Source organism: the organism of the source record quoted next, unplaced genomic scaffold (genome assembly GCF_019419815.1).
Source record: "Pyrus x bretschneideri cultivar Hongxiangsu unplaced genomic scaffold, Pyrus_bretschneideri_v1 Contig87, whole genome shotgun sequence".
In the NCBI taxonomy this organism is placed as follows: Eukaryota; Viridiplantae; Streptophyta; class Magnoliopsida; order Rosales; family Rosaceae; genus Pyrus; species Pyrus x bretschneideri.
Window position 1 is genome coordinate 1,223,847 of NW_025999828.1, and position 18,266 is coordinate 1,242,112.

The following is an 18,266-nucleotide window of genomic DNA, read 5'->3' on the forward strand; positions in this document are numbered from 1 at the left end:
AGGTTTTTTGGGGTGTGTTCGTACAAATGGGGATGGAAATGGGAGAGAGAAAGGCTCGGGATAAGGGTGCAGGGCAGGGAAAAGGGTGAGGGGGTGTGGGAGAGTGTGTGGTCCAAAACCAGCCAAGCAACACCCAAAAACAACCACACAACGAAACAACCATGCTAGAGGCAAAATCGTCATTTCACCCCTACGGTTCGAAAATCTAGAACGGGCTATCACAATTACAGCTAGCGATAGCGATGGTCCTAGTACTTAAATTCCATTATTAAACAAAATAAAGCATCTGAGTAATTGAGGCAAAGAAAATGTTGAGAAAAAGCAAAACACTCCCAAAAAACCAAAACTATAAATTAAAAAAAAATGAAAAAAATATAAAAAGTAAACTACTGATATACCCCTGAACTATCACCTAACTTTTGATTTCCTCCCTGAACATTTTAATTGGAAAATTAAGGAGTTAAACTAATTTTTTTGGGCGATTTACCCCTGCTGTTAATTTTTCATTCATTCCATCCTAATTTATGTTAAATGAAAGCATGTGCATAACAAGTCTAGATAGTTCGATCGCTTCGTTCTTTAAAATAATTGAAAACCTTAGATTTCTAAAATATAAACCTATGCAAATATGTGTGATTTTATAGCTTTTGTATCTAAAGGTCTAGTAAAATGATGTTTTTGGCCATAAATGAGAGTTACGTGATGTACACATGACAAGAGTTAACGTTAATTTAAATAAAAAATAGGCCAAAAAAAATAGTTTAAGTGATTAATTTTCTAATTAAAAAGTTCAAGGGGAAATGGAAAGTTGAAGTGATAGTTCACGAGGAATTGGCAGTCTATCCAAATAAAAAATCGCTGTGTTTTGCCAGTCACACTCCTCCCGAACTCACTCTCCTTCCCCATCCATGGATTCCGATTCTTTCCCTCACTTTCGGCTCTAGCTTCGGTTCATATCGTCTCCAATTCAGCAAGATCCCCTCTGTAAATCCCCCCCCCTCTCTCTCTCTCTCTCTCTCTCTCTCTCTCTCTCTCTTATCTATGGATTCTGGAAGTCTGACTTTTTCTGTTGGTTTGATCAACTTTAGGGGATTGATCGGCAATGGCGTCGAAGCGGGGGCCATCGAATGCGGGCGCCCACAGGAACCGAGCCTCTGGATCTCGATTCCCTCTTGCGATTCTTATTTTCTTTGCGCTTCTTGTCCCCTTGATTTTCTTCGTCGGCCGTGGCCTCCACATCTCCGGTCAGTGCTCAATTCCTCTCAATTAATTTATTATTTCCATTTCTGTTGAAAATGTATGTGTGTGTAATATTATATGTATGCGTATGTAACTAATTCTGTGCAATTAAAGTTTAGGTTTGCATTAGAATTCAGATCTCAATTAGATCCTTTTCGGCTTTCCAATTTAGTATAATTTACCTCTCTTGCTTGCAATTGCTATTTTCGTTGCTTCAGAAAAATCAGAAAACAGTTAAATCGATGCCATATTGGGGCAATTTCCGCTTCGAAAAACAAGATTGTTGCTTCACTTTCCAAGTGTTCGTGTCGCGATGCTGGTACTTTTTGAGTCAAGAAGAATGCTGCATTTGTTTCAGACTTATCAAGTATTTTTGTTGTTGAATCTAATGCTTCATGTTGCTCCTTGTTCTTTTTGGTACCTCGGCCACCAAGTTTTAAGCATATTATGGTGATAGATTTAACTTGCTTAGGATTTATAATCATTGTGCTTATTAGTATCATCCCTTCAATGAAAAATGAAAATATACAATTTTTATACAACAGTTATGGTCACACCGTGTACTGTATACTGGGCTGTATACCAGTCTAGCCTACTATTCAAAGAATTGCTGAGTTTTTTTTCTTTTCATGATGCTGACATCTGGATTCAAAATGCATTGTAAGGGTCTACCACATATTATGTAATAAAGAAGATGAGCATTGTGTGATGGATACCATTTTCAGTTCAGCAAATGATAACTTTACCATGTCTGTTTTACGCTGACTGGCGGACTAATATACTTTATCTTTAGCATTACAAGAGGCTATGATAGTTGAGTCACATACTTTGAAGCGTGATCACAGAATGCTTAATATTCATATGTCTTGTTTGGTATTTATGCAACTTTAACAAAACCTCTTCCCTTGACAGAAAAAAAAAAAAAAAAAGAAAAAAGAAAAAAAGCCTCTTCCTAACTTCAATTTGTATTAGACTGTTTGTTCTTGGATATTGGAAAACGAAATAGCATTTTGAGACTTTATGTGCTTCTGTTACATGCATAGAAGAAATAGCGAACAGACGCCCTACATAGACAAGAATATATTTATTTTTCTCAGAAAAAAGTAGACAATGAAAGATTTTATCTTTTGTTGCTCATACGGTTCAGTTTGTGAAGTAATTAGTTTGTTAAGACTACGTCTTGATGAAAATAATATTCTATTAATTGTGAAGTTTTTTTCGAAGTGGTAAAATGGAAGAAGTGCCACTGGGCTGTCCTTTGGAGTTATTGTCTCTTGATAAATAGACTGACAAGAATTCAGAGGACATAAATCTTGAAAATTACTTATGAATCTTATAACCTATACGAGTGTCTAAGAAGAGAGCTATATATCCCTCTCTGTCACAAGTCTTACAACACATTGCTCATGTTTTGTGATGCTTCCCATCATTGCCTCAGATATATTCGTTTTCTAAATTCTTCAATCGATTGATATGAAGTAGTTTGTCAGAGTTTGTGTGAACTTGGTTATTTTATACCTTATTGATCAACCCACAGGGGCTTAAGATCCAATAAAAATCCTATGGGAAAGACGTCTGTTGATAGCTTGTTTACTTGTACACTTGGGTCAACTCCTGTTGGAATCTTGAAACTTTTACTAATGTCAAAACCTAAAAGAAAAAATGATTTTGCCAATTGCTGCTTTTTATGGCCCAGCTTTGTTCGTTACTTTCTGATTTGAATATGGGTATGAAATACTTGTGTTTACCAGCTGTAGTATAACTGTTTTTTTATTGCAAATTTTGCAGATCATAGTGACATCACATCTAGTCCTGGTGAAAAGGTATTTTTCATACTTTCATCGATTCAGCTGGATATCTTACGTAGTGTATAATAGTTTGTTTTGGAAAACAAAATACGTTTTGAGAACAAGAAGCTGGTGCAGAATCTGGATTGGAGACAAAAGCTGGCACTGCAACATGTCAAATCACTTTTCTCAAAAGAGGCAAGTGCAACTTTAATGAATCTATGAGTTATCCACATGTAATTCCTATAAGTGGCAGCGGTTTTTCTGTTATGTTGACTTTTGTTGCTAACAAGCACACTGATTGGATCAACATATCAGGTCATTGATGTAATTTCAGCCAGCACAAATGACATGGGGCCTTTGAGCCTTGATTTCTTTAGGAAAAACAATTTGTCGGCTTCATGGAAGGTCATTGGAGCAAATAATTCAGTTGTTACAGATTCTCAGGTCAGTAAGCCTTGTATGCTTCTTGAATTTTTTCATTCTTGATATCTTTTGTTCTCTGCTGCAAAGTTATCATTGTTTGTCACTGCTGATTCTTTGTGTTTTGATTTGCCTGTGAAGATAAATTTGACTGCTGTAGATGCCAGACAAGAGACACCTAGGGTTAAGGTGGATGATTCTTCAGGTGGTAATAACTTTCTAGTAGTACTTTCTTTTGTCTGTAATACATTTCTACTTGCTTTTTTGACTTTGTATCATTTGCAGATGATCACGCTCAACCTCTTGATCCTGCAAAACTAGCCAGAAGGGTAATGATCATACTTCATTGTGCTATATTTTTGCCACGGTCATATGTTTCTTGACTTTAATTGTTTATTTCCCTTTTTCCAACTCATAGAATCAAAATGAAATAAACTTAAATCATGGTTCTGTCTACCTAAGTTTTATTAGTTCTGTAACTGTTTATCATTTTTTTTGAGGTTCTAATATTTTCTTTTATAAACACTTCTGCAGCAACTAAGAGAGAAGAGACGTGAAAAGCGTGCAAATGAGTTGATACAACGGGATGATGAATCAGTTGTAAGGCTTGAAACTGCAGCCATTGAGCGGTCCAAATCAGTTGATTCTGCAGTTCTAGGAAAATACAGTATTTGGAGGAAAGAAAATGAGAACGAGAACTCTGATTCAACTGTGCGCTTGATACGGGACCAAATCATAATGGCAAGGGTCTACTTGAGTATTGCAAAGATGAAGAACAAGCCTGATCTGTTCCAACGACTACAAACTCGACTCAAAGAATCCCAGCGTGCAGTGGGAGAGGCAACTGCTGATGCGGATTTATCTCAAAGGTAATGCGATTATGGGCATGTAATGTTTGTAAGCACATAGTAAATATTACCACCTCTTCCTTTGATCTGTACTGGTAATTATGACAGTAACTTATTCCACACCTGAATTGCTTGTAGTGCACTGGAGAAAATAAAAGCTATGGGCCAAGTTCTTTCAAAAGCAAGAGAGCAACTGTATGATTGCAACCTGGTCACTGGGAAGCTGAGAGCAATGCTTCAGACTGCAGATGAACAAGTTCGGAGCTTGAAAAAGCAGAGCACATTTCTTAGTCAGTTAGCTGCCAAGACCATCCCAAATGGAATCCACTGCTTATCTATGCGCCTAACCATAGATTATTACCTCCTCCCCCTTGAGAAGAGAAAGTTCCCTAGAAGTGAGAACTTGGAAAATCCAAATCTTTATCATTATGCTCTCTTCTCGGACAATGTCTTGGCTGCATCAGTCGTCGTCAACTCTACTGTCATAAATGCCAAGGTGAGCTGAACTGTTATTCTATGCTGGTAGTTTCATTGTGCGTATCTTTGTGTCTGTTTCCAAAGGAACTGAAAAACTGTCACAAACGCCAAGGTGACTCTGTTTAGGAATGTCAAAGTCCAAAGCATCTCAACTTCTATGAGGTGTCATTTCTGGTATATGAGGCTTAATAATAAAAGATTTCATCAACTGGTTTGCTTAAGGTACAAATGCTAATTATTATCCGTGTAACCTGCTTCTTTAATATTCTAGGTGTGGCAATCAGATGAAATGATTAGAAGATGTTTGATCATAAGCTTGCTATGTTTATCTTTTCTAACTGGACTGCCTCTTTCAGGTACCTCATTCATAAGGAAGTTGAAAGTTAGTTAACAAACAAAAAAAAAAATAAAAATATTTGAAAGTTGACCGTGTCCTATTTGACATATATCCCATCTGTAGTCCTTCGTAATGTCTGTTACTGAAGTCAGATGCAGGTTTCTTGTTTAACTAATGTGTGTTTCTTGGTGATTGCAGGATCCGTCAAAACACGTATTCCATCTTGTTACCGATAAGCTTAACTTTGGAGCCATGAACATGTGGTTTTTATTGAATCCTCCTGGAAAAGCCACTATTCATGTTGAAAATGTTGACGAGTTTAAGTGGCTAAACTCATCGTACAGCCCGGTTCTGCGCCAGCTTGAGTCTGCTGCAATGAAAAACTATTATTTCAAGGCCGACCATACTACCACTCTCTCATCTGGTGCTTCTAATCTGAAGTACAGGAACCCAAAGTATCTCTCGATGCTTAATCATTTGAGGTTCTATCTTCCACAGGTTTATCCCAAGTTGGATAAGATCTTGTTTCTTGATGATGACATTGTTGTCCAGAAAGACTTAACTGGATTGTGGGCAGTTGATCTACATGGAAAAGTAAATGGTGCAGTAGAAACCTGTGGTGAGAGCTTCCACCGGTTTGACAAGTACCTAAATTTCTCAAATCCTCATATTGCAAGAAACTTTGATCCAAACGCATGTGGATGGGCTTATGGGATGAACATGTTTGATCTTAAGGAGTGGAAGAAGAAAGATATTACCGGTATCTATCACAAGTGGCAGAACATGGTGAGTGTCAGGAATCTTACGTATTTCATTGGTGCTGCATGTTCTGTTCTTTTGCATAGATTTGTGTATGAGCTCAGCCACAAGGCCATCACTCTTGGCACTTGCTTTTTTCCTTCCTATGAAAATTGCCGTCTGATATAATTGTTTTCCTTTTTTTTTTGGGTCTTAGAATGAAGACAGGACACTTTGGAAACTTGGAACATTACCTCCGGGGCTAATTACATTTTATGGGCTGACACATCCACTACAGAAGTCATGGCATGTACTTGGTTTAGGTTACAACCCAAGTCTTGATCGAGTTGAGATTGACAACGCGGCTGTTGTACATTATAATGGCAACATGAAACCATGGCTGGAGTTGGCGATGACAAAGTATCGAGGATACTGGACCAAGTACATTAAGTTTGATCATCCCTATCTTCGCAGCTGCAAGCTAAGTCAAAGAACCTGATAAAATGGGGATTTATGTAAATACTGGAAAGTTTCTCTCAATCTCTCTCTTGTTCCTTGGTATCTTCATCTGACAAGCCACTTAGGTTATGTATGGTTTGTCGGGCAGAGGTATTCGCTATTTTCTTGTTACCATATTCCACATTGTTTATTCTTCTTTGTAATTCATTCAATTTTGTTCCATCATTCCTCACATCGTAACAAAGGTAGCAACAAATTATTTACCGTGATGACCTGTATAACTAAACACCTTATTTGCTTCAGAGCTAAGATGTCGGGACGTGATTAGAATTAAATTTCTAAGATGCTGTATTCTTTGAACAACATTCTCGCGTAGGTAGTGTAATGTGTAAGGGATATGATATATTATGCTTAGAAGCCCTCTTTCTTGATGCAATGCATGTGAGAAATGCCCTGATGGCTATTCGTTTGTTTTACTTACAATTTTGGTGTTTTAGAAATTCCGGACATGTAACTTGTTGAGGAAAATTGGTTGAAAACCGTATCTTGGTTTGTAATTTGCTTTGTATCTTTAGCAAAAGAGTAGTTGGTAGGATGTTAGTGACCGTTTCTTTCTTGTGTGTTGGGCTATCCCTTTGTATTACGCTGTTTATGATTCTGCAGTAGCTATCTTGTTTGGAAAGAAAAGTTGGCTGAACTTATAGCTGACGTGATTAAGAACATCTATTCTAGTACATAAGGTTCTAGGTTCGACTCTTCTGTTTATTAATATCGCTTGCAAAAGGGAAAATGTTAGTGATATGGTTTTAAGAGTTGAGATTAAAACATTCAAAATACAATTTTTCGATCTACACCCTTGATATCAAATCAAAAGTAAGTGATCATGCATTCATTGATCGCCAAGTGGCTAAGGAAAGTTGGAATTTCATTACTAGGGCTAAGTCAAGATAATGAAAATAGATAGATAGTTTGTAATGCTTTTACCGAGTTCGTTCATCTGCTTTTTATACAATTCGATGACTATATAATCTAATATTTATTGATTTTGTAAGGATGATCTTTACAAAATGATTTATAATATGAACGGTTCTGATTATAAGCATGAAGTTCCTTAAATCAACCATGTAGTTAATTGAGGAGAAACTTCTCATCTGTTTGAGGAGCCAAGTTAATTCCTTTATTATAACACTAATGAAAAAAATGTGGCATTGGGCATCAATTTGTATCTAAACTTGCCTTTGAGAAAGTTTGAATATCATTAATGTTACTATTTAGTGCAACGAGTTTTAACATCTCAATATTTGGAACTTTCTCAGTCAGCACTAGGCAGTATTCATGTTCTGGTAGACGATTGGATTGCATTCCTAAACACGGATAAGCTGTCATTGGTCATCTGCTTCGGAGTTTAAAATATGGGATAATTTGGATGCGGCCCTTAATCCTTAACATTATTTGATTAAAATCTTAATAGTATTCAAAGTTTGGTCAAGGTTCCTTGACTTTGTACACCTCATTATATTACTATTAATATTTATATTTTTATAGTTTTGACATTAATTGTTTGATATTTTATGAGATTTATAATCCTATAAATTTAAAATCTCTCATTATAATACAATTAGAAACGGTTACAATAAAAAAGTTCAAACATTTTGATTGAATTGTGACAGCCCGTTCCAAAAACATCTTAAAACGTACGTGTGAAAAGACAGTTTTGCCCCTAGTTCGATTTCGTTACGTTTATTGTTTGTTTTGGGGTTTTGTTGGCATGTTTGGTGCCACACACACCTTTCCACACACCACAGCCCTTCTGTCCCTTTCCCTGTCTCTGTCCCGAGTCCTCTCTCCCTTCCCATTCACCATACGTACGGATATACACCCAAAGCTCACCAAACGCCCACAGATCGAAGGAACTGAGTACATATTCGAGCTCGTGAGGCTCGTGGGAGCCCAACCGTACCATTTTCAGGTGAGAACTCCATCATTTTCACGTCGATTCGACGATGTCCGATTTGGGTACTATTCATGCAAACGTAATTTCTCACGTTTTAGGGAAAATGAAGCTTGTAGGTAGCTTGGTGAGGTCCCAAGGAGTCTCGGAGTAGCTCGTTTGAAGGAATTGGACGTCGGGATCACCGTATTCGAAGTTGGCCGGAATTGGATTGTGTGGACAGGTGAGATCTCGTGGTTCTTAACCCTTAAAAGTGGTATATTGGTGTTCTCCTAGGTCTAAGCTTCAATTTGGTAGTAATTTTATGAAATTTGGACGAAAAACGAACGAGATATCAACGTTTGAAATTTTTCCAGTTTTCCGGCACCGGGGAAGAAGACGGAATATTCCGTCAAATCTGACGGAATATTCCTGACGCCGTTGACGGAATCCGTTAGAACTAACGGAATATTCCCTACGGCGTCAGTTGACGCCGTCAGCGTGCCAGGCACGTGCCTGCGCGTGGGGGCGCGTGCGGCGGTGGAAAATTTTTCTAAAAATTTGGGTGTGATCCTGAGGTTGTGTAGAGCACGTTGGTATATTCAATTGTCCAATTTGAGCAATGTATGAGAAGTTATTACGAAGGGAAGGTTATGTACTTTAAAATTAACGTTTTTATAGTATTTTCGCATATAGGTGAGACGTATCCCGAGGACGAGCGTGGTCACTCGAGGCAGGGGGGCTATGACCCTTCCACTTATCAGTGAGTGGGCTTTTGGTTTTCCGTATATACCTATATACTTATATTTTCCCAGAAATTGACTTAAATACTTATTAGTTATATGCCATGTGTTATATTATCGTTACTTATGCATCATTAGTTGCTTTATTAGTCATATATATATATACGTATGCATAATGGGTGCTGTGGACGCACAGGTAAGTGCCAGGTAAGTGTTATTTGTGTTTATATTCAGTAGTGATTCGTGATGCTTAGAGAGCTCATAACCTGCACCCCCGGTGTTAGTGCTCCCGCCCAGAGTAGGGCACAGTCCTTCACGTGATGTTCACCTCCCGCACCACACGCTCAGCTTGGATCTAAGTTAGGTGCACAGTCCTGTCGTACAGACCACTTTAGGTGGTTCTAACTCGTAGGTGACCCGCGATTATTCGCACAGCCTTCACGTGATCGTAGCACTAGAGCGTTTATATGTATTACACCCAGGCCTATCGTACAGACCACTTTAGGTGGTTCCGACTCGTGGGCAGGTTTAGTTATTGAGATTGAGATTTGAGCTCTAGATACAGCTGTACAGGTCACGTTAGGTGACTCCGGCTGCCAGATTATATGTTATTGATGGGATTTATACCTGAGCACTTGCATTTCATTCTGAGGTTTCGACATGGCATATTCTTGAGCATGATTGGCATATCTATATATACGTACATATGTTTATTTTCTGGGAAGTATACAGGTTTTACGGCGAAGGGTTAGAAATTATTTTGTTAAATGGTTTTCGAAAAGCTTTGTTTTTGCCCACTCACGCTTTTGTTTTGCGCCCCTCCAGGTTCTAGCTAGCTAGCAATTTTGGTGGTTCGCCAGAGGGCTTTCCCGGCATTTCTGACAGACGATCACCAGCGTAGGACCACCTTCGGGTGTATTATTGTCGCATCTTTCCTTTTGGACTGCTTTAGGTGTTTTGGCTCTGAACTTAGCGTCTCACTTACGCTAGCACTTATTACTTTTATCTTTTGTATGCTAGTTTTTATTTATTCGTACTTTTACGTTACTACTTTATTAGCTTCCGCACTGTGCACATGGCTACGTCACTTCCACGTGACGGCCAGCATGCCCTGACCTCGGTCGGGGTGTGTCAGAATAAATGGATAAAAACTATGTAAAAATAAGAAATAATAAATGGCAAAAGAATGTATCCATAGTGTTAAAAAAATTTGTATATTTTACAAAAAAATTGGTACATTTCACATATAACTAAGTGGTACATTAATAAAGAAGAATGGGTACATTATAAATAAATTAGGGTACATATAAACGATTAAAAATTATGAGTACAAATGAATTTTTAAAAATATAGGCTCTAAAAGAAATTAATACATGGCTACAAAATAAAACTAAAAAGAAAATACTACAAATTAAAAAAAATGTTGCAAACTAAAAGTGGGTACAAACTAAAAATATAAATATATGATACAAAGTTTAGGCATAAAACATAAATATACCATATGTAATTTTTCTATCATTGATTAAATATACAATGTCACGTGATGGTATACACATGGATACAAACACAAATAAAACTTTAAAAAATATGGGCACAAAAGGAAACTTGACACACCCCGAACGAGATCAGGGCGTGCTGGCCGTCACGTGGAAGTGATGTAGCCATGTGCACAGTGCGGAAGCTAATAAAATAGTAACGTAAAAGTACGAATAAATAAAAATTAGCACACAAGGTAATAGTAATAAGTGCTAGCGTAAGTGAGACACAATTTCAGAGCAGAAAGCCTAAAGCAGTCTAACTAAAGTGACACGACAACAGTACACCCGAAGGTGGCCCTACGCTGGTGATCGTCTGTTAGAAATGCCGGGAAAGCCCTCTGGGAAACCACCAAATCAACTGAACAACTAGAACCTGGAGGGGCGCAAAACAAAAGCGTGAGTGGGCAAAAACAAAGCTTTTCGAAAACCATTTCAAAAACATACTCTAACCCCTCGCCGTAAAACCTGTATACTTCCCAGAAAATAAACATATGTACGTAGATATAAATATGCCAATGATGCTCAAATATATGCCATATCGGAACCTCAGAATGAAATGCAAGTGCTCAGGTATAAATCATATCAATAACATATAATCTGGCAGCCGGAGTCACCCGATTCCGTCCTTCTTCCTCACAAACAATACTGGAGCTCCCCACGGTGAAGTACTAGGCTGAACAAAACCCTTATCCACTAATTCCTGCAACTGAACTTTCAATTCCCTTAACTTAGCAGGTGCCATACGATATGGAGTAAAGGAAATAGGATTAGTACCTGGAAGCAGCTCAATAGTAAACTCCATGTCTTGATCTGGTGGTAAACCAGGTAAATCCACGGGAAAAACATCGAGAAAGTGTCTAACGACCCTCACATCCTCAACTCTACTAGGAGTAGCCTCATCTGACACCACATGAGCTAAGTACCCATGGCAACCTTTAGCTAACAATCTTGTCGCTCGCACAACAGAGACAACGCCATGTCTCACCCCACTCTGCTCACCCACAAAAGTAACCATAGGTAGTCCAGGACGATGGAACGTAACTATTTTCCCGTAGCAATCAATATTGGCACGATAGAAATGCAACCAGTCTGTGCCCAGAATCACATCAAAGTCAACAATATCTAACGGGATAAGATCAACTGGCATAACAACATTCTCCACTATCACTGGACACCCTGGATACACACGATCTACAATACATTTCTCCCTTCTAGGCATAGCAAACTCTAAATCATACCCTAGAGGTGTGGGGCGAGGTTGCGTCACTTGAGCAAATGTATGAGAAATCACAAAATGTGTAGCACCACAATCAACTAATACTCTAGCAAAATAACCAAGTATATTTAACGTACCCATAATCAAATCCGGATTGTTCTGAGCATCCTGCAGAGAAATATTGTGAATACACCCCTGGGTCTGCTGTCGTCCACCGCGACCTCTGCTCGTCTGACCACCACGACTCTGAGTACCACGCCCCTGACTGGGCTGACCAGACTGCCTCGAAGACCCCGCACTACTCGAAGCAATCTCTCCCTGCTGAAACTGTCCTCCCTGAAACCACTGAGAACCACCTGCAGGAGCTGGAGGATACGGCATATAGCCACCAGAATACGGAGGATAACCACCCTGAGAATATGGGTCCTGGGGATACTGATACTATCCCGGGGCATAAGGAACAGCATCACCCTGGTAGTGATAGGCACCATCTCGACCTGCCTGTCTATAACTACCCGGACCTTGAATCTGCTGAATCGGCGCAGGTGGCGGCAAGAAAGTCTGCTGCGGCTTCTGCTGCTGACTCTGGGGACAATTCGCAGCCCGATGTCCCATTTGCCCACAAGTAAAACAACCACTGCTGCCACGCCTACACTCACCAAAGTGTCGATTATTACACCTGCGGCAAAGTGGGGCCCTACCTTGGCCACCATCACCCTGTCTCTGGCCTCTAGCACCACCAGCAAACCTACCTCCACGTCCCTGACCAGTGGTATTGAAACCACCGCTAGAAGAGCTAGAACTAGTACCACCTCTCTTGAAATTCTGAGTTCGACGAGGTCCGAGCGACGCTTGAGCTTTACCCTTATCATCTTTCTTCTGATTACCGTTCTTCTCTTCCTCATCACTCTCGCTCGACATGTTTTCTGAGTCCTCAACTCTCAGCAGAATCTCATAGAAGTCCTGGTAAGTATTACAATGAGTAGTGGTCGCCATCGAACTCCATTTCTTCTTAGTGCCTAAACGAAAACGACGAAGCATCTCCGCCGGATTACCCGCAATCTCAGGATGATAGCGAGACAAATCAGTGAACTTCCGATAATACTCATTCGCTGTCAGCTTCCGCTGTTTCAACTCAGTAAATTCTTGCTTCTTACGATCAATGTACTCAGGGGGCACAAACCTTCTCTTGAATAAATCAATGAAAACATCCTAATCAGTGATAGGAGCATATTCATGCGACTTAAAAGGCTTGTTCTCGTGCATTTACGTTATGTTTCTCTAGTTATTTTAGTCCTTTATGCTTCTTTTGTGTGTTTTCAGGTTCTAAGGGCAAGGTATGCAAAATGATGCCTTTTGGAGCATTTTGGAGCAAAATCGGACTTGGATTGGATAGCTTATATTTAGAGCAAAAGGAATGGACGAAATTAAAGACCAAACTATCATAACCACCTATCATTACTTATCATCACTTAACATATCATTCATTTATCACTTAACATATCATTCATTTATCACTTAGCATATCATTCATTTATCAATTATCAAACCATTCACTTATCACTCACCACATATCATTCATTTATTACTTAACATATCATTCATTTATCATATCATTCATTTATCATCACATATCATTCATTTATCACTTATCATAACCATACACTTATCACTTATCATACTCATAATCATCTACACATTTCAACCATTTAAAACATTCCACATGCTTTCACAACTTAATTCACATGCACATTCATCCACCTTTCTCCAAAGAACATCTCACATGCATTTCACCTTCCTACTTCATCATTTCACCACCTTCTCCATCTTTATTCCACATGCATTTATCATAATTCACCCTAGCTACCACCATTCACACACACATGCACTTATTCTTTCATCATTGAACCACCAATTCAACACATGCATTCACACACCCTTTAATCATCCCCCCTTTAAGTTATGATTTTATTTCCTAACCCTACATGCATTATTTATTAACTCTTCATCATGCATCCACATTCATTCCAACACAAAACACACACATGCACTTATTCTTTCATCATTGCACCACCAATTCACCCACATGCATTTCCAACCATTCACACCCCTTTAATCATTCTCCTAGCTATCATTCACATGCTCTCCCATCCATTCTCTCCCTATATAAACCACACACACTTCATTCATTTGCATCATTCAATTCATCCCACACTTCCATTTCATTCAATTCCATCTCTCCATTCTCACACCACAAATAAACACTTCCCCTTAGAATCCAAAAACCATCTTCCATTTCCATCACTCCCCACTCCATTCCACACTTCCATCCCCCCAACCAACTATCCCTAGACCTTATTCTACAATAAAGAGGAAGATAAGAGGGCCTAAACGTTCATACAATTCAAGTTTGAGTTGTTGGAATGTTTAGGTGTTTCTTTGATTTCAAAGTTTAAATTCAATTCTCTTTGTTTTGTACGTATGAGGAATGGAAGAGAAGAGTGCCTAAACGTTCATACAATTCAAGTTTGAGTTGTTGGAATGTTTAGATGTTTCTTTGATTTCAAGGTTATGAAGAACTAAACCCCCTTTAGCTAGGGGGTGATTCGAAACTATGTTTATATTTGCAATATGAATTGATTAACTTTCGTTGGAATTTCATAAGTTGTGGATTCAATTTGTTTAACTGTTTGATTGATAACTTATTTATGTATGTTTATTAAGAATGCGCGCTTAATTTTCATGCATGAATTTGACGCTAGAATATAAGTGAATTTCACCTAATCGTTATGAACTTATATTCACAAGTAGTGGAGGTTGCTTATAAACAATCGCGTTAAACAAATTCTTGGCATAAGTTTCATGCAATCATAGTAACGAATGCCTCGTCAACACTTATAGTTTTCATGATGCTTAATGATTCTTGCTTGTATCTCTATTATGCAATTCATGTAGGGAACTTGTGAGGAATGCTTTGGGTTGTCGAATGATGTCATCCAATTCAATAACATTAGGAAAACTTGACGGTTAATTTAAGCGGACCTAATTAACCCGGGGTGTTGAGTTTCATAATTTATCGAAAGACCAACTGAGAATCAATTTTGTATGCAAGTATAACATGTGTGGAGATGAACCCCTTGGCTATTCCATCATCCATATTTTCATCTCATTCATATTTACGTTTTGCCTTTAATTACAATTTGTCCATTTAATTTAATCTCGTCCAAACACAATCCCCCCTTTACTTTATTGTCAAATTAGTTAGAAATCAATTTAGTTTGTGTTTTTAAAGAATTTTGAGTCTTTTGGTTTGTCTTAATGTTTTAACGTTTAATTTCACATTCTTTGAGTCTAGTTTAGTGTTTTATATTGTTTTTACGTTTTTGAGTCAAATCCAAGAGGTTAACAATCCCTCCTAATCCCCGGTCCAGAACGATCCCTACTTATACTTATACTACAATTGTCAAAAAGAGGGTTTAATTTGTGTGCGCATAATTCTCGCATCAAATTTTGGCGCCGTTGCCGGGGATTAGCAACTTTGCTAATCTCTTGGATTGTTTTATTTTCGTTTGTGTGTATATATTTTTAGTTTTATTTTGTTGATTTTAGAAGCACAACATGGCACTTGATAATGCTTATCTTTTGTCACAGCTCATGGAAAGGTCCCAAATGCAAAATGTTGATATAGTTGATCTTCAATCAAGCAATAACGTGTTTTCCAATACTTACAATTCGGATTGGAGTGATCATTCAACTTCTATGTGGTGGGAACCTCAAAATGTTCAACAAGAAAGATATTGGGAGCCACCTCATATTCAATATGCCCAACCAAACTCAAATTCGTCAACAGATTATAATCAAATTCTTAATGAATTAAACTCTTTGGTGCAGGGTTCACAAAATCAAGCTAAGGAGACTCACCAAGAAACATATTGGCAACCATATGAGGATTCATATGCACCACCACAGCCTTCCCCTCAATCTTCACATCCAAATTCAGGTATATCAAATTATTATAAGGAAGTTATTCAACAACTGAATTCTGTGGAGCAGGGCAGGGAAGCTCAACCATTTCAACAAGACACATTTTGGCGACCAATTGAGGATTTCTATCAAGCAAAAAAGTTGGCTGAGTGGAACAGTCAATTTAGGCAGAATGCAGAATGCATGGAACAAATTCAAGAACAAATGGTTGAAGATGAGCCCATGGATGAATTGCTACTGCTCGAAGAGGAGGAGGATGCACAAGGCACGGCAAGGGAAGAACAACCCTTGCCGCAACCTCCCAATATTCCTACACCACCCCATTCAAGTAAGGTTGTTCCAAATTTAATTATTTCTAACTTTGTTCCCCTAAATGCACCCTTCCCTGGCAGGTTCATGCAATCCATGAAAGATGAGGGGAAGAAAGACATCTTGGACACCTTTCCAACAATTCACGAGGAAAAAGTGGTTGAGGAGCATCTTGAATTCATCAAGGAGGAAATTGGAGTGGATCACACAGCCACAACCTTCAGAATGTCCAATCTGAATGAAAACATCCCTTGTGCATTTGTTGAATGTGCTGCGACTTTAGAGCTAATATTGCAGCCCATAGGTAAGCCACCAACTCAAATTCCAATTCCCACTTCAATTAATCGTGTGTTACATTCTTCATTGCAGGCACCTACTCAAATCCAATTTGGTGAAAGAGTTTACATGGATCTTAGGACAGATCTCTATTCCACTCCATACAAAGATCCAATTCTTGAATGTTTTGAGAAGCATTTCGTGGAGGATGTACTTAAGTTCTTATTGGAGCATGTAGGTAAGCCACCAACTCAAAATCCAAAGTCGTTTTTGACTAATATGTTGTTGATGTCAATGATTAGGGCACCCACTCTTGAAATTCAACCATTGCCGGAACATTTCAAGTATCATCATCCATTCAATGATCAACTCCATGCCGTGGGTTCCATTAAGGCATGATTGTGTTCTTCGTCCGGCTGCAAGACGTTAAAGAAAGCGCTACTTGGGAGGCAACCCAATACAGTGAATAAAACAAAGCTTTTTCATTAATTTTCGAGAAATTACAAATGTATCTAACAAATGGAGCTTCACAAAGGTTGTTTTTGTTTTTGTTTACGTGAAGACCCACCACGAGGCAAAACTCTAGAAGCGGAAGTCATCGAAGCAGGAGGCATCGAAGTAGGAGGCATCGGAGCAAGAGGCATCGGAGCGAGAGGCATAGGAGCGGGAGGCATCGGATATAGAGCATTCCAGGCCCCAATACTTGGCGGAACGCTGGATGACCCAGGAAAAAGGTGCCCCTGGAAGAAAGACGCAAGCCGTTGACGGTCACTTTGCATCCGACCTTGAGATTCTTGCATCTCATCAAGCTTCCTCTTCATGCCCGACGAATAGTTATTGGCAAGCACATGCAAAGTTCTATTCTCGTACTTAAGTTGTTTGATCTCTTGTTTCAGGTTCTGCACCTCCGCCATCAAAGATTCAACCTGACGGGAGCGAGCAAGGAGGCGTTGGCCCATGTTGGACACAGAGCCTGCGCACTGAACGCTGAGAGCCAGGGACTCTTGAACGGCCAACTCATCGGACCGTCCTGAAAGCAGCTGACTATCTCTGGGAGTGAGGAGGTTCCGAGCTACTATCGTAGCTGTTGTGGCGTCCTGCATCACGGAGTCTTCACCTGTAAGAGGACCGTTAGAAGATAAGAAAGAAGGGCGCCATACGTTACCTTGACGCGGCACGCCCGTATCACTGCGGAGACTCAATTCTAAGCTAAGGTTCGATGGGTTTGCCATTTTTCAAAAGTGTTCAAAGAGAAGGGGTGGACGGAGTAAATTTTCAAAAGGGCCGGAGACGAGTATCAAGAATGGGAAATCTTCAGAGTGTGTAAGTTGGCAGTGATCGATAGCTCTATAAAAAGCCAAGGCAACGCGTCCACCGATTCAAAAAGCCGGAATTTGAGGCGTAAAGTTCGGCGACGCTCCCTCGGCTTTTTCAGAAAACGCGTTCGACACGTGGAGGCCACCATCACAACTACACGTCTTTAGCCGACAAGCGCAAAGTTCGGCGACGCTTTCTCTGCTTTTCAGAAAGCGCCTGCTCAGAAATCGAAGAGGCGTCTTCAAAGATCGAAGAGTCGTCACTATTTCAAAAAGCTGGATTTGCGGGATCAAAACGTTTGTCGACAAGGGTAAAAGAACAGTACCACCACTTGCTATTGGGAAATCCCTATATTTGTCGACTTTCATCTTTTATGGCAAGGCAAACCTGAAGAAAATGCCCGACTCTTCCTCACCTCTGAGGGTGCACTCCCAGCAAAGCCTTTCGAAACACTCAATTCTTTCTTCTTCCCCAAAGATGATACCAGATGCCTGGAGTACAGATGACCCAGGAGGAAGCAGCACAACAAATACATGTGCTGATTCATTCACCGCTTCTTCAAAAGCAAAGGTATCTCATATCATCAAGGTCAAAAGCAAAGGTATCTCATATCATGCTCTTTCCCTGTCTTTTCCTTTGTCTTTG

At 39.3% G+C, this 18,266-nt stretch overlaps 1 protein-coding gene across 1 annotated transcript; it reads left to right on the plus strand.

Moving 5' to 3' along the window:
* Positions 1–814: 814 nt before the first annotated feature.
* Positions 815–6,784, plus strand: LOC125473442 (polygalacturonate 4-alpha-galacturonosyltransferase-like). The gene is made up of 11 exons (XM_048576253.1): positions 815–984; positions 1,089–1,244; positions 3,028–3,062; positions 3,165–3,224; positions 3,345–3,473; positions 3,591–3,654; positions 3,735–3,778; positions 3,984–4,318; positions 4,436–4,793; positions 5,310–5,897; positions 6,067–6,784. Exons 2-11 carry the CDS (start codon positions 1,103–1,105, stop codon positions 6,346–6,348), a joined length of 2,037 nt encoding a protein of 678 aa, XP_048432210.1. The 5' UTR covers positions 815–984; positions 1,089–1,102; the 3' UTR covers positions 6,349–6,784.
* The last annotated feature ends 11,482 nt before the right edge of the window (positions 6,785–18,266 follow it).

Excerpts from the sequence above, each read along its gene's own strand:
- LOC125473442 (XM_048576253.1), top strand. The coding sequence starts at position 1,103 with ATGGCGTCGAAGCGGGGGCCATCGAATGCGGGCGCCCACAGGAACCGA. Across the intron at positions 1,245-3,027 it reads CCGTGGCCTCCACATCTCCG|ATCATAGTGACATCACATCT; the intron begins GTCAGTGCTCAA and ends CAAATTTTGCAG. Across the intron at positions 3,474-3,590 it reads CAGTTGTTACAGATTCTCAG|ATAAATTTGACTGCTGTAGA; the intron begins GTCAGTAAGCCT and ends TTGCCTGTGAAG.